Genomic DNA, 23,894 nt, shown 5'->3' with positions numbered 1-23,894 from the left:
AGATTCCTTAAAAAACTGGAAATAGAACTCCCATATGACCCAGCAATCCCACTGCTGGGCATACACACTGAGGAAACCAGAAGTGAAAGAGACATGTGTACTCCAATGTTCATCACAGCACTGTTTATAATAGCCAGGACATGGAAGCAACCTAGATGTCCATCAGCAAACAAATGGATAAGAAAGCTGTGGTACATATACACAATGGAATATTACTCAGCCATTAAAAGAATGCATTTGAAGCAGTTCTAATGAGGTAGATGAAATTGGAGCCTATAATACAGAGTGAAGTAAGTCAGAAAGAAAAACAACAACATAGTATATTAACGCATATATATGGAATTTAGAAAGATGGTAATGATGACCCTATATGTGAGACAGCAAAAGAGACACAGATGTAAAGAACAGACTTTTGGACTCTGTGGGAGAAGGCGAGGGTGGGATGATTTGAGATAGCATTTAAACATATATATTATTATCATATGTGAAATAGATCGCCAGTCCAGGTTCAATGCATAAGACAGGGTGCTCAGGGCTAGTGCACTGGGATGACCCTGGGGGATGTGATGGGGAGGGAGGTGGGAGGGGGTTCAGGATGGGGAACACATGTACACCCATGGCCGATTCATGTGAATGTATGGCAAAAACCACCACAATAGTATAAAGTAATTAGCCTCCAATTAAAATAAATTTTTAAAAAAGATTGCTACAAAAAATAGAAAAGAACATTACATACTGATCAAAGGATCAAACCAAGAAGATAAAACAACTGTAAATATATGTGTACCCAAGAGAAGAGCAACTAAATATATAAGGCAAATCTTAAAAGATGAAAAAGGAGACATCAACAGTAACACAATAATAGTTGGGATTTTAACAACCTTATGTACATCAATGGACAGATCATCCAGACAGAAAATCAAACTGGAAACCCTGGACTTAAAGGACAGACTATACCACATCTACTTAACTGATATATAGACAGAATTCAATCAAAAAGCGGCAGGATACACATTCTTTTTAAATGCACATAGAACATTCTCCAGAATAGATCACATGTTGGACCACAAAGCAGGCCTCAGTAAATTTAAGAAAACTGAAATCGTATCAAGCATCTCTTCCAACCACAAAGCTATAAGGTGAGAAACTCACTAAAAACAACTGCAAAAAACACAAATACATGGGTTAATCAATATGTTACTAAACAATCAATGGATCACTGAAGAAATAAAAGAGGAAATATTTTTTTTTTAATTTTATTTTTAAACTTCATATAATTGTATTAGTTTTGCCAAATATCAAAATGAATCCGCCACAGGTATACATGTGTTCCCCATCCTGAACCCTCCTCCCTCCTCCCTCCCCATACCATCCCTCTGGGTCGTCCCAGTGCACTAGCCCCAGGCATCCAGTATCGTGCATCGAACCTGGACTGGCATCTCGTTTCTTACATGATATTTTACGTGTTTCAATGTCATTCTCCCAAATCTTCCCACCCTCTCCCTCTCCCACAGAGTCCATAAGACTGTTCTATACATCAGTGTCTCTTTTGCTGTCTCGTACACTGGGTTATTGTTACCATCTTTCTAAATTCCATATATATGCGTTAGTATACTGTATTGATGTTTTTCCTTCTGGCTTACTTCACTCTGTATAATAGGCTCCAGTTTCATCCACCTCATTAGAACTGATTCAAATGTATTCTTTTTAATGGCTGAGTAATACTCCATTGTGTATATGTACCACAGCTTTCTTATCCATTCATCTGCTGATGGACATCTAGGTTGCTTTCATGTCCTGGCTATTATAAACAGTGCTGCAATGAACATTGGGGTACACGTGTCTCTTTCCCTTCTGGTTTCCTCAGTGTGTATGCCCAGCAGTGGGATTGCTGGATCATAAGGCAGTTCTATTTCCAGTTTTTTAAGGAATCTCCACACTGTTCTCCATAGTGGCTGTACTAGTTTGCATTCCCACCAACAGTGTAAGAGGGTTCCCTTTTCTCCACACCCTCTCCAGCATTTATTATTTGTAGACTTTTGGATCGCAGCCATTCTGACTGGTGTGAGATGGTACCTCATAGTGGTTTTGATTTGCATTTCTCTGATAATGAGTGATGTTGAGCATCTTTTCATGTGTTTGTTAGCCATCTGTATGTCTTCTTTGGAGAAATGTCTTTTAGTTCTTTGGCCCATTTTTTGATTGGGTCATTTATTTTTCTGGAGTTAGGAAAAAAGGAAATTTTAAATATATACCTAGAGACAAATGAAAAAACAACAATCCAAAACCTATGGGAAGCAGCAAAAGCAGTCATGAGGGAAGTTTATAGCAATACAAGCTTACCTCAGGAAACAGGAAAAATCTCAATTAAAAAAACCTAACTTTATACCTAAAGCAACTGAGATAAAGAACAAACAAAACTCAAAGTTAGCAGAAGGAAAGAAATCATAAACATCAGAGCAGAAATAAGTGAAATAGAGACCAAGAAAATAGAAAAGAAAAAGTAAACTAAAAGCTGCTACTTTGAAAACACACACAGTCTCCAAGACTGAACCAGGAAGCAAAAGAAAGCATGAGCAGGCCAATGACAAGTACTATAATTTAACCTGTGATTAAAAACTCCCAATAAACAAAAACTCCAGGACCTGATGGTTTCACAGGCAAATTCTACCAAACACTTAGAGTTAACACCTATTCTTCTAAAACTACTCCATAAATTTCAGAGGAAGAACACTTCCAAACCCATTCCATGAAGACACCATCATCTTGATACCAAAACCAAAAATACCACAAAAAAGAAAACAAAATAACAGGCTGGTATCACTAATGACCACATATGCTACAATCCTCAATAAAATACTAGTAAACTGACTAAAACAATACATTAAGAGGCTTATACACCATGATCAAGTGGAATTTATCCCAGGGATGCAGGGAATTTTCAATCTCCACACAACAATCAGTGTGATGCAGCACATTAGTAAACTGAAGAATAAAACCCTTATGACTCTCTCAACAGATGCAGAAACAGCTTTTGATAAATTTAACATGTATAAGAAAGATGCTCCAGATAATCTCAACATAACAAAGACCATATATGACAAACCCACAGCTACTATTATACTCAATGCTGAAAAGCTGAAAGCATTTCCTCTAAGATCAAGAACAAGACAAGTATGTCCACTCTTGCCACATTTATTCAATATAGATTTGGAAGTCCTAGCCAGAGCAGGGAAGAAAAAGAAATAAAATGAATCCAAACTGGGAAGGAAAAAGTAAAATTGTCACTGCAGATGACATGGTACTCTACCCAGAAAATCCTTAAGATGCACCAGAAAGCTACTGGAGTTCATCAATGAATTCTGTAAATTGTAGAATACAAAATTAACATAGAGAAGTCTGTTGCATTTCTATACACTATAAAAAAAAACAACCAATATATTACTGCATCAAAAAGAATAATGTATCTAGGAATAAATCTAACCAAAGAGGTACAAGACCTGTATTCAGGAAAAAAACAAAAAATAATCATACTACCCAATGCAAAGATAGACTCAGTGTAACCCCATCAAAATACCAATGGTATTTTTCACAGAACAAGAACAAATAATTTTGCATGGAAACACAGAAGACCCTGAATAGCCCAAACAATCTTGAAAAAGAACAGAGCTGGAGCAATCACCCTCTCTGACTTCAGACTATACTACAAAGCTATCATTATCAAACTCCAGGAGATAGTTAGCAAACTCTGGGAGACACTGAAGGACAGGGAAGCCTGGCATGCTGCAGTCCATTGGGTCGCAAAGAGTTGGACATGACCAAACAACTAAACAACAAAAAAATCATCATCCAAACAGTATAGTACTGGCACAAAAACAGACACATTGATCAATGTAAGAGCAGAGTCCAGAAATACATGCCCATATTTACAGTCAATTAGTCTACAAGAATATACAATGGAGAAAACAGTCTCTTCAGTAAGTGGTGCTGAGAAAACTGGACAGCCACATGTAAAAGAATAAAATTAAAACATTTTATAACACCATATACAAAAATAAATTCAACCTGGATTAAAGACCTAATTGCAGCAGTATTTTTTTGGATCCATCTTCTAGAGCAAAGAAAAAGGCAGAAAAAGTGTATCTAAGCTTAAAGCTTTTGTACAGCAAAGAAAATTATCGACAAAACAAAAAGACAAACCTACTGAATAGAAGAAAATATTTCCAAATGATAAGACCAATAAGGAGACAATACCCAACATATATTAACAGCTCATAGACCTAGCAATCCCAATACTGGGCATATATCACAAGGAAACCAGAACTGAAAGAGACGCATGTACAGCAATGTTCACTGCAGCACTATTTACAATAGCTAGGACACGGAGAAGGCAATGGCGACCCACTCCAGTATTCTTGCCTGGAAAATCCCATGGATGGAGGAGCCTGGTGGGCTGCAGTCCATGGGGTCACTAAGAGTCAGACACGACTGAGCGACTTCCCTTTCACTTTTCACTTTCATGCATTGGAGAAGGAAATAGCAACCCACTCCAGTGTTCTTGCCTGGAGAATCCCAGGGACAGGGGAGCCTGGTGGGCAGCCATCTATGGGGTCGCACAGAGTCGGACACGACTGAAGCAACTTAGCAGCAGCAGCAGGACATGGAAGCAACCTAGATGTCCATCAACAGATGAATGTATGAGGAAGTTGTGGTACATATACACGATGGAATATTACTCAGCTAGTAAAAGGAACTCATTTGAGTCAATTCTAATAAGATGGATGAACCTAGAACCTATTATACAGAAGTGAAGTAAGTCAGAAAAAGACAAATACTGTATATTAACGCATATATACAGAACTTAGATGGTACTGACAATACTACATGCAGGCAAGCAAAGGAGACACAGACATAAAGAACATACTTTTGGACTCAGTGGGAGAAGGAGAGGGTTGGAAGACTTGAGAGAACAGCACTGAAACATGTACATTACCATATGTAAAACAGATGACCAGTGTGAGCTCAGAGACCAATGCATGAAGCACCACCCAATTGGTGCTCTGGGACAACATAAAGGGATGGGGTGGGGAAGGAGCTGGGAGGGGGGTTTAGAATGGGGGGACACTTGTATACCCGTGGCTGATTCATGTTGATGTATGGCAAAAACCATTACAATAGTGTAATTCTCCTCCAACTAAAATAAATTAATTTTTTTTAAAAAAATAGCTGATACAACTCAATATCAAACCCCCCCACTGAGAAATTAAATTCCCTGGGGGTCCAGTGGTTGAGACTCCATGTTTCCACTGTATGGAGGGGACCCAGGCTTGACCCCTGGTCAGGGGACTAAGACCCCACATACCACATAGAGTGGCAAAAAAAAAAAAAAACAAAGACTGAAAAATGAGCAAAGGAACTGAATAGGCATTTTCCCAAAGAAGACATGAAGATGGGCAACAGGCATAGGAAAACACACCCAAGATCATTAATCATCAGGGAAATGCAAATCAAAACCACAATAAGATATCACCTCACACCTGTCAGAATGGTTGTCATCAAAAAGAAGACAAGTAACTAATGTTGCTAAGGATGTGGAGAAGAGAGAACCCTGGTACACAGTTGGTGAGAATGTAAAGTGATGCAGCCACTGTGGAAGACACTGTGGAAGTTTCTCAAAATCTAAAAATATAACTACCAGATGACTCAGCAATTCCACTCCTGGGTATATATTCAGAAAAAAAAAAACACTAATTGGAAAATATACATGCACCCCAATGCTCATAGATTGGCATTGGGGTGCATGTATAATGCCCCAGATTATTTACAAGTGCCAAGAAATGGAAGGAACTCAAGTGTCCATCAACAGATGAATGAATGAAGAAAATGTAATACACACATAAAATGGAATAATATCCATAAGAAAGAATAAAATATTGCCATTTGCAGCAACACAGACAGACTTGGAAGGCATTATGCTAAGTGAAATAAATCAGAGAAAGTATATTACTTACATGTGGAGTCTAAAAAAATGCAACTAGTGAATAAAACAAATAAGAAGCAAACTCACAAATATACAGAACAACCTAGTGGTTACCAGTGGGGAGAGGGAAGGAGGGAGGAACAATACAGAGATGAAGGGGGAAAAGGTTATTATGCGATTATACGAAATCATATATGTGAAACTTTTGAAAATTGTAAAGCACTAACAGACTTAAAGACTCTTTCCTTCAATGAAAAATAAATTAGAAATAAAAATAAAATGTGACTATGTGATAATTTCTATTTTGTCTTGTCCATAAATTTACAATACTGAACAAGTTTGAAAATGTACATTTTAAATAAAGTTTAAGTCATTTCACATACTTTTTTAAAATCAGCAAGCTTAAAGATATGTAAATATTAATAACATAGCTTCCAAATAAACTTCCATAATAAAATAATAAAAACTTCTGAACTGAAATGTAAAGAGAAAGATAAAATTAAAATGATAAAACAATGTCCAAGAACCGTAGGACAATTCTAAAAGCTGTAACCTAGGCATAATAGGAATACCAGAAGGCAAATAAGGAGAGAGGAGCAAATGTATACATTTGGAGCAATAATGGCTAAGAAATTTCTGAAATTAATTATAAAGTCATCAAACCACAGAGCCAGGAAGCTCCAAAAATACCAGGCAGGAAAATAATAAAAAGTTTACCCTTAGGCATATCATAGTCAAACTGCAGAAAACGGTGACTAAAAAATCTTGAAAAAAAAAAAGAAAAATAAAAAAAATAAAAAAATAAAAAATCTTGAATATGATTCAGAAAATCCATTTCATATATATTCAAAGGCAAAGAAAATGGGGTACCAGAAAGATTCCTGCATTCCCATGTTTACTGCACATTATTGACAATAGCCAAAATATGGAAACCAGTTAGTGTCATCAAGATGAATAGATAAAGATGTGGTTTATATATAAAGGGAATATTAAGCCATGAAAAAGAAAGCCTGTCATTTGGAACAACATAGATGGACCCCCTTTAAGGGGTTTATGGTGACATAAGACAGATGAGGAAAGATAAACACTGTATGATATAATTTATTTAAAGAATCTAAAAGAGTCAAACTTAAAGAAACAGTAAAACAGTGGTGACCAGGGATTAGAAAGTGGCAGAATTGGGGAAATGTTAAAAAACACAAACTAGCAACTAGGAGATAATTTAAGTTCTGGAGATCTAATGCAGAGCAGAGAGACTACAGTCAAAAATACTGTATTATATACTTCAACACTGTTGAGAGACTAAATCTTAAGCGTTCCGACCACACACACACACACAAATGATGTGTATGTGATATGATGGAGGTGTTAGCTAAAGCTATGGTGGTAATCACACTGCAATACACAAAGTATCAAGCCAACACGTTGCACACCTGAAACTTACACAACGTTGTATATAAATTCCACCAACTGTAAGTCTTGAAAGAAAGTAGAAAACACACACACTCCAATAGAGGTGTAAGGAATAACTGGATTGAAAACTCACTAGAGAAAATCCAAAGCAATTTTCAACAGGCAAAAAAAAAAAAAATTAGAAAACCTGAAGACAGGTCATTTGAAAATACTAGGAACAAAAAAGAAAACAATGAAGAAAAGGGAAGAGAGGCTAAGGAACTTATGGTACATCATTAAGTGGGTCAATATGTACACAATGGGAGCCCAGGAGAAGAGATACAGCACATTAATCATGGACTCCACGAGGAAGAAAGATAAATATAGAGTTATTTGAACAATAATAGCTAGAAATTTGAGGAAACACACGAATATACAAATTTTAAGAATCCCAAGCGAAGAAACAGAATAATGAAAGAGAGACTATTAAAGGCAACAAGAGAAAAGCAACTTCACATGTACAAAGGATCCTCAATAAGATTATCATGGGTTTCTCAGCAGAAACAGTGCAACCAAAGTAACAAGGTAATGATATATTTAAAGTACTGAATTAAAATTGAAAAACTGTCAACCAAACATTATACCCAGCAAAAATGAGGGTAAAATTAAGATACTAATGTCAGATAAAAATTGAGGGAGTTCATTTCCAAGACAGCTGCCTTACAAGAAATTTTAAAGTCCTACAAGTAAAAAAAAAAAAAAAAAGAACACTAGGTGCTAACTTGAACTTACACAGAAATATAAAGTTCTCCAGTAAAGGCAGATAAATAGGCAAATATAAAAACCAGTATGACAGTGGTCCTCTTCTCCTTTGCCTTTCCCTTCTCTTCTCTTCACAGCTGTTTGTAAGGCGTCCTCAGACAACTATTTTGCATTTTTACAAAGGAGAAAAGGAAAGATATACCCATTTGAATGCAGAGTTCCAAAGAATAGCAAGGAGATATAAGAAAGCCTTCTTCCGTGATCAATGCAACGAAACAGAAGAAAATAATAGAATGGGAAAGACTAGGGATCTCTTCAAGAAAATTAAAGACCTAGGGAACATTTCATGCAAAGATGGGCTTGATAAAAGACAAAAATGGCATGGACCTAACAGAAGCAGAAGATATTAAGAAGAGGTGGCAAGAAGACACAGAAGAACTATGCAAAAAAGATCTTTACAACCCACATAATCATGATGCTGTGATCACTCACCTAGAGCCAGACATCCTGGAATGTGAAGTCAAGTGGGCCTTACGAAACATCACTATGAACAAAGCTAGTGGAGGTAGGTGATGGAATTCCAGTTGAGCTATTTCAAATTCTAAATGATGATGCTGTGAAAGTGCTGCACTCAATATGCCAGCAAATTTGGAAAACTCAGCAGTGGCCACAGGATTGTGAAAGGTCAGTTTTCATTCCAATCCCAAAAAAAGGCAATGCCAAAGAATGCTCAAACTACTGCACAACTGCACTCATCTCACACGCTAGTAAAGTAATGCTCAAAATTCTCCAAGCCAGGCTTCAACAGTACGTAAACCATGAACTTCCAGATGTTCAAGCTGGATTTAGAAAAGGCAGAAGAACCAGAGATCAAATTGTCAACACCCACTGGATTATCAAAAAATCAAGAGAGTTCCAGAAAAATATCTACTTCTGCTTTAGTGACTACGCCAAAGTCTTTGTGTGGATCACAACAAACTGTGGAAAATTCTCAAAGAGGTGGGAAAACCAGACCACCTGACCTGCCTCCTGAGAAATCTGTGTGCAGGTCAGAAAGCAACGGTTAGAACTGGACATGGAATACAGACTGGTTCCAAATTGGGAAAGGAGTATGTCAAGGCTGTATATTGTCACCCTGCTTATTTAACTTATATACAGACTATATCATGAGAAATGCTAGACGGGATGAAACATAAGCTGGAGTCAAGATTGCTGGGAGAAATATCAATAACCTCAGATATGCAGATGACACCACACCTATGGGAGAAAAGCGAAGAAGAACTAAAGAGCCTCTTGAAAAAGTGAAAGAGGAGAGTGAAAAAGTTGGCTTAAAGCTCAACATTCAGAAAACTAAGATCATGGCATCTGGTCCCATCACTTCATAGCAAATAGATGGGGAAACACTAGAAACAGTGACAGGCTTTATCTTGGGGGGCTCCAAAATCACTACAGATGGTGACTGCAGCCATGAAATTAAAAGATGCTTGCTCCATGGAAGAAAAGTTATGACCAACCTAGACAGCTTATTAAAAAGCAGAGACATTACTTTGCCAACAAAGCTATGGTTTTTCCAGTAGTCATGTGTGGATGTGAGATCTGGACTATAAAGAAAGCTGAGCACCTAAGAACTGAATCCTTTGAACTGTGATGGTGGAGAAGACTCTTAAGAGTCCCTTGGACACAAGGATATCCAACCAATCCATCCCAAAGGAAATCAGTCCTGAATATTCATTCATTGGAAGAACTGATGCTGAAGCTGAAACTCCAATACTTTGGCCAAGTGATGCAAAGAACTGACTCATTTGACTCTGATGCTGGGAAAGATTGAAGGCAGGAGGAGAAATGGACTGGAATGGGTGAATTTAACTCAGATGACCATTATATCTACTACTGTGGGCAAGAATCCCTTAGAAGAAATGTAGTAGCCACCATAGTCAACAAAAGAGTCCAAAATGCAGTACTTGAAAGCAATCTCAAAAACGACAGAATGATCTCTGTTCATGTTTCCAAGGCAAGTCATTCAATATCACAGTAATCCAAGTCTATGCCACAACCAGTAATGCTGAAGAAGCTGAAGTTGAATGGCTCAATAAAGACCTACAAGACCTTCTAGAACTAACACCCAAAAAAGATGTTCTTTTTCATTATAGGGGACTGGAATGCAAAAGTAGGAAGTCAAAGTCAGTCACTTTGCCTGAAGTAACAGGCAAATTTGGCCTTGTGCTAACAGAGTTTTGCCAAAAGAATGCACTGGTCATAGCAAATACCCTCTTCCAACAACACAAGAGAAGACTCTACACATGGACATCACCAGATGGTCAATACCAAAATCAGATTGATTATATTCTTTGCAGCCAAAGATGGAGAAGCTCTATACAGTCAGCAAAAACAAGACCCAGAGCTGACTGTGGCTCAGATCATGAACTCCTTGTTGACAAATTCAGACCTAAATTGAAGAAAATACGAGAAACCACTAGACCATTCAGGTATGACCTAAACCACATCCCTTAAGATAATACAGTGCAAGTGAGAAATAGATTGAAGGGATTAGATCTGATAGAGTGCCTGAAGAACTATGGACGGAGGTTCGTGACATTGTACAGGAGGCAGGGATCAAGACCATTCTCAAGAAAAAGAAATGCAAAAAGGCAAAATGGTTGTCTGAGGAGGCCTTACAAAAGAGCTTTGAAAAGAAGAGATGTGAAAGGCAAACGAGAAAAGGAAAGATACATGAGGAGTGGAATACAACTGACTCTTGAACAACAGAGCTTTGCATTTTGTGGGTACACTTGTATATGGATTTTTTCCAATAAATACATACTTCAGAATTATAGGTGAATCTGAGGATGTGAACCACAGCTATGGAAGGCCAACTGTAAAGTTATATGCAGGTTTTCAACTGTGTAGGGGTTTGAAGCCCTAACTCCTTGTTGCTCAAGGGTCAATTGTAACTAAAATAAAAAATGAAGGAGGGGATAATATTACCAATTTCACAAAAATAAAAAGGACTATAAGAATACTATGAACAGCTATGTGTCTACAAATTTGATAGCCTAGATAAAATGGATAAATTCCTAGAAACATGCACACTACCACTAATGAATCAAGAAGAAATGCACAGATTTGTAATGAGATTTCATCAGTAATCAAAAAACATCCCAACAACAATGACAACAGTAAAAGCTTGGAAAAGAAGAGTTTCACTGGCGAATTCTACCGAACATTTAAAAGAGAACACCAATCCTCCTCAAATTCTTCCAAAAAATGAGAAGGAAACACTTCCAAATTGCATATAGGTCTCCATTAATCTGATACCAAAGCCAAGGATACCACAAGAAAACTACAGATCAGTATCCCTCATGAATACTGAGGCAAATATCCTCAACAAAATACTAGCAACCAAAATTGAATGGTACACTAAAAGAATTATCACTATTATTCAATGTAATATTCTAGGAATGGAAAGATAGTTCAACATACAAATTCAATCAGGGTAATACACCTCATTAACAGAATGAATTAACACAGGATCCCTTCAACTGATGAAGAAAATGCATTCAAAAAACTTCAACATTCTTTGATATTCAAAACATTCAAAAAATTAGGAATAAAAGAGGACCCCATGCCCGAAGGGCGGCGGCCAAGAGCAGTTACCCCACGTCCGAGGTCAGGGGCAGCGGCCGAGAGTGCCAGACTGCGACGACGCAGGAACGGCCGAGAGGAGCTACCCCACGTCCGAGGTCGGGGGGGCAGCCGAGAGGAGATACCCAGCATCCGAGGTCAGGGGCGGCGACGAGAGGAGTTACCCCGCGTCAGAGGCCAGGGGCGGCGGGCAGGAGGAGCTACCCCATGCCCCCACGCCCGAGGCCAGGGGCAGCGGCCGGGAGGAGCAACCCCATGCCAGAGGCCAGGGGCGGTGTCCGGGAGGACCAACCCCATGCCCTGGCTGTGCGGGCACAAGAGGGCCTAGAGGAGCTATCCCACGTTGAAGGTCAGGAAGGACGGCAGTGAGGAGATACCCCTCGTCCAAGGTAAGGAGCATTGGCTGAGCTTTGCTGGAGCAGCCGTGAAGAGATATACCCCACGCCCAAGGAAAGAGAAACCCAAGTAAGACGGTAGGTGTTGCAAGAGGGCATCAGAGGGCAGAAACAGTGAAACCATACTCACAGAAACTAGTCAATCTAATCACACTAGGACCACAGCCTCGTCTAACTCAATGAAACTAAGCCATGCCCGTGGGGCAACCAAAGACGGGCGGGTCATGTTGGAGAGATCTGACAAAATGTGGTCCACTGGAGAAGGGAATGGCAAACACTTCAGTATTCTTGCCTTGAGAACCCCATGAACAGTATGAAAAGGCAAAATGATAGGATACTGAAAGAGGAACTCCCCAGGTCAGTAGGGGCCCAATATGCTACTGGAGAACAGCGGAGAAATAACTCCAGAAAGAATGAAGGGATGGAGCCAAAGCAAAAACAATACCCAGCTGTGGATGTGACTGGTGATAGAAGCAAGGTCTGATGCTGTAAAGAGCAATACTGCATAGGAACCTGGAATGTCAGGTCCATGAATCAAGGCAAATTGGAAGTGGTCAAACAAGAGATGGCAAGAGTGAACATCGACATTCTAGGAATCAGCGAACTAAAATGGACTGGAATGGGTGAATTTAACTCAGATGACCATTATATCTACTACTGCGGGCAGGAATCCCTCAGAAGAAATGGAGTAGCCATCATGGTCAACAAAAGAGTCTGAAATGCAGTACTTGAATGCAATCTCAAAAACGACAGAATGATCTCTGTTCGTTTCCAAGGCAAACCATTCAATATCACAGTAATCCAAGTCTATGCCCCAACCAGTAACGCTGAAAAAGCTGAAGTTGAACGGTTCTATGAAGACCTACAAGACCTTTTAGAAGTAACACCCAAAACACATGTCCTTTTCATTATAGGGGGCTGGAATGCAAAAGTAGGAAGTCAAGAAACACCTGGAGTAACAGGCAAATTTGGCCTTGGAGTACAGAATGAAGCAGGGCAAAGACTAATAGAGTTTTGCAAAGAAAATGCACTGGTCATAACAAACACCCTCTTCCAACAACACAAGAGAAGACTCTACACATGGACATCACCAGATGGTCAATACCAAAATCAGATTGATTATATTCTTTGCAGCCAAAGATGGAGAAGCTCTATACAGTCAACAAAAACAAGACCAGGAGCTGACTGTGGCTCAGATCATGAACTCCTTATTGCCAAATTCAGACTTAAATTGAAGAAAGTAGGGAAAACCACTAGACCATTCAGGTATGACCTAAATCAAATCCCTTATGATTATACAATGGAAGTGAGAAATAGATTTAAGGGCCTAGATCTGATAGATAGAGTGCCTGATGAGCTATGGAATGAGGTTTGTGACATTGTACAGGAGACAGGGATCAAGACCATCCCCATGGAAAAGAAATGCAAAAAAGCAAAATGGCTGTCTAGGGAGGCCTTACAAATAGCTGTGAAAAGAAGAGAAGTGAAAAGTAAAGGAGAAAAGGAACAATATAAGCATCTGAATGCAGAGTTCCAAAGAATATCAAGAAGAGATAAGAAAGCCTTCCTCAGCGATCAATGCAAAGAAATAGAGGAAAACAACAGAATGGAAAGACTAGAGATCTCTTCAAGAAAATCAGAGATACCAAAGGTACATTTCATGCAAAGATGGGCTCGATAAAGTACAGAAGGGTATGGACCTAAGAGAAGATATTAAGAAGAGATGGCAAGAATACACAGAAGGACTGTACAAAAAAGATCTTCACGACCCAGATAATCACGATGCTGTGATCACTCACCTAGAGCCAGATATCCTGGAATGTGAAGTCAAGTGGGCCTTAGAAAGCATCACTACGAACAAAGCTAGTGGAGCTGACAGAATTCCAGTTGAGCTATTTCAAATCCTGGAGGATGATGCTATGAAAGTGCTGCACTCAATATGCCAGCAAATTTGGAAAACTCAGCAGTGGCCACAGGACTGGAAAAGGTCAGTTTTCATTCCAATCCCAAAGAAAGGCAATGCCAAAGAATGCTCAAACTACCGCACAATTGCACTCATCTCACATGCTAGTAAGGTAATGCTTAAAATTCTCCAAGCCAGGCTTCAGCAATATGTGAACCGTGAACTTCCTGATGTTCAAGCTCATTTTAGAAAAGGCAGAGGAACCAGAGATCAAATAGCCAACATCCGCTGGATCATGGAAAAAGCAAGAGAGTTCCAGAAAAACATCTATTTCTGCTTTATTGACTATGCCAAAGCCTTTGACTGTGTGGATCACAATAAACTGTGGAAAATTCTGAAAGAGATGGGAATACCAGACCACCTGATCTGCCTCTTGAGAAATCTGTATGCAGGTCAGAAAGCAACAGTTAGAACTGGACATGGAACAACAGACTGGTTCCAAATAGGAAACGGAGTACGTCAAGGCTGTATATTGTCACCCTGCTTATTTAACTTCTATGCAGAGTACATCATGAGAAACGCTGGACTGGAAGAAACACAAGCTGGAATCAAGATTGCCGGGAGAAATATCAATAACCTCAGATATGCAGATGACACCACCCTTATGGCAGAAAGTGAAGAGGAACTAAAAAGCCTCTTGATGAAGGTGAAAGTGAGAGTGAAAAAGTTGGCTTAAAGCTCAACATTCAGAAAATGAAGATCATGGCATCCGGTCCCACCACTTCATGGGAAATAGATGGGGAAACAGTGGAAACAGTGGCAGACTTTATTTTTCTGGGCTCCAAAATCACTGCAGATGGTGACTGCAGCCATGAAATTAAAAGACTCTTACTCCTTGGAAGGAAAGTTATGACCAACCTAGGCAGCATATTCAAAAGCAGAGACGTTACTTTGCCAACAAAGGTTCGTCTAGTCAAGGCTATGGTTTTTCCTGTGGTCATGTATGGATGTGAGAGTTGGACTGTGAAGAAGGCTGAGCGCCAAAGAATTGATGCTTTTGAACTGTGATGTTGGAGAAGACTCTTGAGAGTCCCTTGGACTGCAAGAAGATCCAACCAGTCCATTCTGAAAGAGATCAGCCCTGGGATCTCTTTGGAAGGAATGATGCTAAAGCTGAAACTCCAGTACTTTGGCCACCTCATTCGAAGAGTTGACTCATTGGAAAAGACCCTGATACTGGGAGGGATTGGGGGCAAGAGGAGAAGGGGACGACAGAGGATGAGATGGCTGGATGGCATCACTGACTCGATGGACATGAGTCTGAGTGAACTCTGGGAGTTGGTGATGGACAGGGAGGCCTGGCGTGCTGCGATTCATGGGGTCGCAAAGAGTCGGACACGACTGAGCGACTGATCTGATCTGATCTGATATCAAGATATCAAAGCCAAATATGAAAAGCTCACAATGAACTTCATATGTAATGGTACAAGATATGTCTTTTTCTCTAACATCAGAACAAGATAAAGATGTCCACTTCTGCCACTTTTACCCAGCATAATGTCGTACAGCAATTAGGCAAGAAGAATAAATAAAAGGCATCCACATTGGAAAGGAAGAAGGAAAATTCTGTTCATAGACAACATGATCTTATATGAAGAAAAATATTCCACAAAAAACTGCCAGAATAAATAATTCAGCATGTTGCTGGATACACACGGAAGGCAATGGCACCCCACTCCAGTACTCTTGCCTGGAAAATCCCATGGACGGAGGAGCCTGGTAGGCTGCAGTCCATGGGGTCGCTGAGGGTTGGACACGACTGAGCGACTTCACTTTCACTTTTCACTTTCAGGCATTGGAGAAGGAAATGGCAACCCACTCCAGTGTTCTTGCCTAGAGGATCCCAGGGACAGGGGAGCCTCTTGGGCTGCTGTCTATGGGGTCGCACAGAGTCGGACACAACTGAAGTGACTTAGCAGCAACAGCAGCTGGATACACAATCAAAATACAAAAATCAGTTGTTACTATACACTTAACAATCCAAGATAGAAACTATGAAAACAATTACATTTACAATTGTTTTAGTTAGTTGCTAAGTCTTGCCCAACTCTTTTGCAACCCCATGGACTGCAGCCTGCTAGGTTCTCTGTCCATGGGATTTCCCAGGCAAGAATACTGGAGTGGTTTGCCATTTCCTTGCCCAGGGGAACCTCCACACCCAGGGGTCGAACCGACATCTTATTACAGGCAGAATTTTTACCACTGAGCCACCAAGGAAGCCATTTACAACAGTATCAAAAATACATAGGAAAAAACAATGGGGAGAGAGAAGAGAAGAATGATTTATATCCCACAACCTATAAGACACTGTTGAAATAAAGAAAACACATATATAAATGGAAAAACATTCCATTTTCACAATATTGTTAAGATATCAATATTACCCAAAGCAACCTACAGATCCAATGTAATCCACATTAAATCCCAATTCTTTTCAGAAACAGAGAGATTCATTTTTAAATTCATATGACATCTCAAAGGACCCACAGTCAAAACAACCTTCAAAGGAACGTTGGCAATCTCACATTTCCTAATTTTGAAAGTGATGCAAATGATGTAACTGACAAGGGGTTATTGTCCAAAATATGCAAACAGTTCACATCAAAAAACAAACAATCTAATCAAAAAATGAGTGGAAGACCTGAATAAATATTTTTCCAAAGACAACATACAGAAGGCTAAATAGGCATGTGAAAAGATTCTCAGTATTGATAATTATACAGAAATGGAAATCAAAACCACAATGAGGTATCACTTCACACCTGTCGGAATACCTATCATCACAAAGTCTACAATAACTGATGTTAGAGAGCATACAGAGAAATGGCAACCCTTGTTGGTGGGAATGTAAATTGGTACAGCCACAGTGGAAAGCAGTAAGGAGGGCCCTTTAGAAAGTAAAAATAAAACTAGAATATGGTCCAGCAATTCCACCGCTGGGTACACATCCAGAAAAAAAGAAAACTAATTGAAAAAGACAGAGGCAGCCCAGTGTTTAGAGCAGCACTACTTACAACAGCCAAGACATGGAAACAACTCAACTGTCCAGCAATAGATGACTGAGTTAAAAAGATGTCTCACATACATACACGCACACACAAAATAAAATAGTACTGAGTCATAAAAATGAAATATAGCCATATACAGCAATGAAGATGAACCTAGAGAATATCATGTTTAGTGAAAAAAGTCAGAGAAGGCAAATATTATATGATGTCAACTATACATGGAATGTAAATAAGTGTATATGCAAAACAGAAAGACTCACAGAAATAGAAAATAAACTTGTCGTTACAAAAGGAGAGAGGGAAAGAAGGAAGAACAAACTAGGGATATGTGATGAAGATATACAAACTGCTGCCAGACTGGATGAAGCACAAGATGGAATCAAGATTCCATTCCATTCCATTTCTGGGAGAAATGTCAATAACGTCAGATATGCAGATAACACACCTTTATGACAGAAAGCAAAGAGGAACTAAAGAGCCTCTTGATGAAGGTGAAAGAAGAGAGTGAAAAAGCTGGCTTAAAACTCAACATTCAAAAAATGAAGATCATGGCATCAGCCCCATCACTTCATGGCAAATATATGGAGAAACAATGGAAACAGTGACAGACTTTCTTAGGCTCCAAAATCACTGCAGATGGTGACTGCAGCCATGAAATTAAAAGAGGCTTGCTCTGTGGAAGAAAAGCTATGACCACCATAGACAGCATATTAAAAAGCAAAGACATTACTTTGCCAACAGAGGTCTGTCTAGTCAAAGCTATAGTTTTTCCAGTAGTCATGTATGGATGTGAGAGTTGCACTATAAAGAAAGCTGAGTGCTGAAGAACTGATGCTTTTGAACTGTGGTGTTGGAGGAGACTCTTGAGAGTCCCTTGGACTGCAAGGAGATCCAACCAGTCCATCCTAAAGGAAATCAGTCCTGAATATTCATTGGAAGGACTGATGCTGAAGCTCCAATACTTTGGCCACCTGATGCAAAGAACTGACTGATGCTGGAAAAGATTGAAGGCAGAAGGAGAAGGCGACAACAGAGGATGAGATGGTTGGATGGCATCACCAACTCAACAGGCATGAGTTTGGGTAAACTCCAGAAGCTGATGATGGACAGGGAGGCCTGGCGTGCTGCAGTCCATGGGGTTGCAAAGAGTGTGACACAACTGAGCAGCTGAACTGAACCTAAGACTATACATAAAGAGAAACATTTTAACAGATTAACATTTTAAAAACAGAATATGCAATTTGTTTTTTGTTTTTTAAAGAAGTCTGAGCTTCTAATGTTACACAAAGATGTCAGGTATAACGAATTTTTTTAATTTGCCCAAGTATTGTCATTTTGAAGCAAACAAACAAAATGAGTGAGAAGAAAGAAAACTATAATATAAAAAGGTACACTCTATGTTACAAATGATAATTCTATTACACAAGGCATCCTTACTACTACTTCTGCCCCTGAATTTCTAATATTTTTGCCCTAAAAGTGCCCTTAAAATGCACCTATTTGGACATCACAATCCCCTGTGTCATTTGGTTAAAAAACATTGGTGGGGAGTGTCTTACTTTCAATAAATGAATTATAGTATCCGGGAAGTAGTTCCAAAAAAAAAATCTGTATTTCTAACAATCACATATGACTGATTCTGATGCAGCCTAGCTCTTGAATGAAATATTAAACATGAGATGGTTTAGCAAAGTTGGGAGGCGAATCACAGATGTGTCTACGAAGTACTACCAACTCCCTAAATGGATGATACACAGGAAGGGTGGAAAGGTGGAAATAACACTGTTTAAAATATATACTTTATCAACATCAGAATCTGCCAACAGTTTGAGAAAAAACTCAATTTCTCTTTCTCCTTCCACAAAATAGATGCTTCCAGGACTCAGTCTACCTAGGGCACAGCACAGTGGCCCTGTTCTACTGTGTTATAATTAGCTTTGTAAACTTCATATATAACAATGTTTCTAAGGAAAAGAGAATTCTAATTTTCAAAGGAACATCTCTGAAACAAATTTTCCATTAGTAGATATGAAACCATCAATTTAACTTCTGTATACTAATTATACTATTCATATGCCAATAGTGATATTAACTGGATTACTATATGGAAGCCTAGCAAAAGCACACATTTACTAACAGGTCCTTCTGACACTAGACCATAAAATATTAAGTCCATGATCTTAACATTTTTCCTATGTAGCACCTAAGAATGTTTTGGTCCTCTAAGTTTATCAAGAATTATTATTGCTTTTTAAATCCTCCAAGAAGATTTTAAATTCTACCTATTACTCAAAAACCACAAAATATAAAATTATAAAGCTTCTGGAATAAAACACAGGAGAAAATCTTTGTGACTTTGGGTTAGGGAAAGATTTCACAGATATAACACCAAAAGCATGACTCAGAATTCTGATAAACTAGACTTGACTAAAATTTTAAACTTTTGTTTTGCAAAAAACAGCCTCGGAAACAACTCCAAGAAAGTATTTTTCAAATCACCTATCTTACAAAGGACTTGCATCCATAATACTTAAAGAATTTTCAAGGGTTTGGAAATTCCTTAAAATGTCTAAACAGAGTTACCATATCACTCAGAAATTCCACCTCTATACACAAGAGAACTTATGTCCATGAAAAACCTGTACATGAATGTTCACAGCAGCATTAGTCATAAAAGGAAAGGTAATAATAATTTAAATGTCCATCAACTGATGAAAAGATAAAATGAGTTACACCCATACAATGGAATGTTATTAACAGCCACAAAAAGGAATGAAATACTGATATATGCTACAATATAAATGAACCTTGAAAATATAGTACTAAGTGAAAGAAGTCAGAAACAAGAGGCCATGTATATTATGATTCCATTTACATGAAACATCCAGAATTGGCAATCAATAGAAGACAAAAAGTGTATTAGTGATTGTCAGAGGAATCACTGGCGATGATTAGTGGGGATAAATTTGTAGTGATTGTTAACAGGTATGAGATTTATTTTTGGAGTGTTGAAAATGTTCTGGAATTAGATGTAGCGACAGTTGCACAATTTTGATGCATGCCACACACGAATGCCTCTCAAATTCATTTCATTTAGTAAGTGAAAGGAATGAACTAAGAAATCAGGTCCACAAAGAAACATACCATATAATTCCATTTATATGGCACTCTAGAAAAGGGAAAACTGTAGGGATGGAAAACGACCAGTGGTTGCCAGGAGGAAGGGTAGGAGTTGGGTGGGAGACTACAAAGGGGCGGCAGAGGAAGTTTTGAGATGTGGAAACAGTGGCTGACTTTATTTTGGGGGGCTCCCAAATCACTGCAGATGGTGACTGCAGCCATGAAATTAAAAGACGCTTACTCCTTGGAAGGAAAGTTATGACCAACCTAGGCAGCATATTAAAAAGCAGAGACATTACTTTGCCAACAAAGGTCCGTCTACTCAAGGCTATGGTTTTTCCAGTAGTCATGTATGGATGTGAGAGTTGGACAGTGAAGAAAGCTGAGCGCCAAAGAATTGATGCTTTTGAACTGTGGTGTTGGAGAAGACTCTTGAGAGTCCCTTAGACTGCAAGGAGATCCAACCAGTCCATCCTGAAGGAGACCAGTCCTGGGTGTTCATTGGAAAGACTGTTGAAGCTGAAACTCCAATACTTTGGCCACCTGATGCGAAGAGCTGACTCATTGGAAAAGACCCTGATGCTGGGAAAGATTGAGAGCAGGAGAAGGGGACAAGAGAGGATGAGATGGTTGGATGGCATCACCAACTCAATGGACATGAGTTTGGGTAAACCCCGGGAGTTGGTGATGGACAGGGAGGCCTGGTGAGCTGCGGTCCACGGGGTTACAAAGAGTCAGACACGACTGAGTGACTGAACTGATGTTTTTTTCTGTATCAAGATCGTGATCCTGGATACGTGCTTCCTTGTATTGTCAAATTGATAGAATTGTGCATCACAAGAGTGAATTTAGTGTATGAGTATTTCAAATGAACAAATCCACTGATAAATCAAACTCTACACCAACCTCCACTTTGAAGTAGAAGCAATTTTCCACTACAGGTTAAAAGCAAAGCACACCACAAAATGTTCTTAAGGCTTCCTACTGAGGTGGGTGGAGACAAGTTTTATCATTATTATTTTACAAATGAAAAACAGCACAGATTAAACTATCTGTAAATTTCTGGTACTAGTCAGAGATGCTGAGCTAGCATTTATGTTCTTCATTCCTGCAGTCCCACTCTCTACCAAGGTAGATATCAACAGCAGTTAACAAGAGGTTTTCTTTATCAAACTAAATTACCTATTTACACTATTAAATAAAGGAGAAATATCACGATAAATAAGTATTTTAGAAGAAAGCTGTCAAGTGTGTGCATATTCAAAAAGACTAAAATTTAAATATATATATATATATTACTCACACAAGGAGATTAACCCTAGCTTTGGCCTGGGAAAGACATTTCATAAGAAAAAGAATCTAATTTCTAATGGGTTTTAAAATAGATAAGGGTGTAATACAAAAACAGGTGGAAGCACAGCACTAAAAATGAAACTCCAAATAAGGAAACACACCAGAATAAATGGATACAAAGTAAAGCATCAGTCCTTCACCATCCAACTTCACATCTCACTTAGCGTAAGGACAGAGCACCTAGCTTCTTTAAAAATTCAGTAACTCTGCGACCCACAAAGCCCCAAACCCTTAACAAGCTTGACATATTGCTGGTCAGGTTGTAAATTGACAACCAATCTTTCGAACGATCCTGCACAGGAGTTTTCGCTGTTATCAACCGAACCCAGGCGAGCCTCCCGGACTCGAGGCGGTGAGGCCGGAAGGGGGAGCCGAGCAGCCAGCAGGGTTTGGCCGTACCCGGAGGCTGGGCGCGGGAGGAGGACGGCATCTCCGGTCACAGCTCTTTGCTTTCACGTGCGGAGCGGCGTGCGGCCCTCCGTGGGCTGCCCGGGCCTCCATCACAACCCAAGGGGCGAAAATGACAGGGACCAGACCAAGCCCAGGTGTGTCTAGAGGCCGCCCCTCGCCCAACACAGCTGAAACCGGACCTCGAGGGGCTGAAAAGGGCGGTTCGGTGGAATTTGAACTCCAGACCCTTGGAGTCCACTGTGGGTCCCTTCGGCGGAAAGCGGGGGGCGGCCTTTTCATCCAGCATCAGAGACCCTAATCCCCTCCGGCCAAAACGCTAACTCGCCGGTGGAGGCCCAGCAACTGCCTCCCGGCTCTACGTAACATGACCCCAAACGAGTCGGCGGCAGGTGGCAGAGTGGGGCCAGAGGCCCCAGTAAGGCAGGGCCGGCTGTCAACGGAAGCACGGGAGGCGAGATGGAGAGACTGCGGCGGTCTCGTTACCTGCCCAGATGCCCAGACTGAGCTGGGACGTGTCCAGGTTCACCACATAGTCCCCCAAGAACCGGTTCAACACGTCCACGACCACCGACTCGAACACCATCTTCCTCAGCCGCGGTGGACGCGGCGCTCCTTCTTCCTGAGCCTGCCCTCCCGAGCCCCTCTCACGAGACCGCTCGGTTCACCGGCTCCTGGGCGGCTCCGACCGTGGTGCCACCAGCGCCGAACGCGTAGCCCCACCACGAGCCCTATGAGGGGCGGAGGCGGTAGCTCGCGCTACGCATGTGCGGCTCGCGATCCAGGGTTGGGTGGAGCGCGAGGCCCGAGAGAGAGCTAAGGCGGCTGCGCGGCCGCCTCTCCAGCTCTTGCCCTAGTCGGGCGGAGTGCGGATCCTTTTTCTCCTCGGCCCCGCCTCCTCCCCCATCGCCAGGCAACCGGACTGGTACCTGGAGTTGCCAGACATTTCTGACCCCGCCCCCACCGGCAGTCTGGCCTCCCCACTGGCGGCGAGGGCGGGGAGGGGGCGGGGCGTCAGGGGGCGCGGCGGTTACTCCCGGCCGGGAACGCCCCGCCCCTAACTGAGGAGACACGCCCCCACGTGGGCCGGGAGGTCCTAAATCCGAGTAAAGCGGCGGCTGATTAAAAGTGCCTTCCACATTAGTTAGGCTGGAGACTCTCAGGTGGAGTCCCGGGGAGCTTCGCACTTATTATTACAAGTTGGGAGGTACAGGCGGAACCCGGGCGGTGCTGGGCTTCCTAGGTCAGTCCAGCCTGAATGTCTGGATGCGGGTAACTGCCCTGTTCAGTCTTACGAGCGCTTGGAGAGGTTACGCAGTTGGTGACAACTTCCGTAGCTGCAAATCGAGAGAGGAAAGTAAAGTAAATTCTGGGTTGTAATTCCATGCTCCCTTCCCTGCATCTGAGATCGCACTCTTTCTTGGTCTGGTTATTTAGACAGAGCCGACTTTCATCCCTTAGTCAACCAGTTTTGACTGACAGTGCGGAGCGCCCTCCTACGAACATCTGAAGACCTAAGACTCACAACCCCTGAGCCTTCACAGAATGACCTTAAATAAATACATAAAAAATAGAGCTCTTTCAGAACCACTCCCACAGCCGTATTTGGTTTTATACAGAAAGAGGGCCAAAGGCCTGAGGTTGTGAAGGCCAAAGACGCTGGATGTGAAGTTTGGAGAACTATAATTAACAACCCTCTAAGGATTTAAGATGTAGGAGTGTAGTTTAAATTTCTTTCTGCATAGCAAATGATGACTTTCCTGTTAATTCTTGCATCATTTTGTGCATAGTCACCCCAATTTTTTAAGGTTTGAAGGTTTACCTTTCCAAGTAAAATGTCTGGAAAATACAGTGTAAAATCTTACTTTACA

At 40.5% G+C, this 23,894-nt stretch overlaps 1 protein-coding gene across 2 annotated transcripts in view; it reads right to left on the bottom strand.

Moving 5' to 3' along the window:
• VPS13A (vacuolar protein sorting 13 homolog A) overlaps positions 1–22,758 on the bottom strand; it is a 276,405-nt gene extending 253,647 nt beyond the window's left edge. For both annotated transcript variants that reach the window (XM_024996187.2, XM_059889554.1), the window contains exon 1: positions 22,510–22,758. In XM_024996187.2, coding sequence (XP_024851955.1) covers positions 22,510–22,609 — 100 coding nt within the window. In that variant the 5' untranslated portion in view covers positions 22,610–22,758. The remainder of the gene's footprint in view (positions 1–22,509) is intronic.
• Between the last annotated feature and the right edge of the window lie 1,136 nt (positions 22,759–23,894).

Source organism: Bos taurus, chromosome 8, assembly GCF_002263795.3.
Source record: "Bos taurus isolate L1 Dominette 01449 registration number 42190680 breed Hereford chromosome 8, ARS-UCD2.0, whole genome shotgun sequence".
NCBI classification, from domain to species: Eukaryota; Metazoa; Chordata; class Mammalia; order Artiodactyla; family Bovidae; genus Bos; species Bos taurus.
Note: the sequence above shows the minus strand (reverse complement) of the source record. Positions and strands in the feature narration are given on the sequence as shown.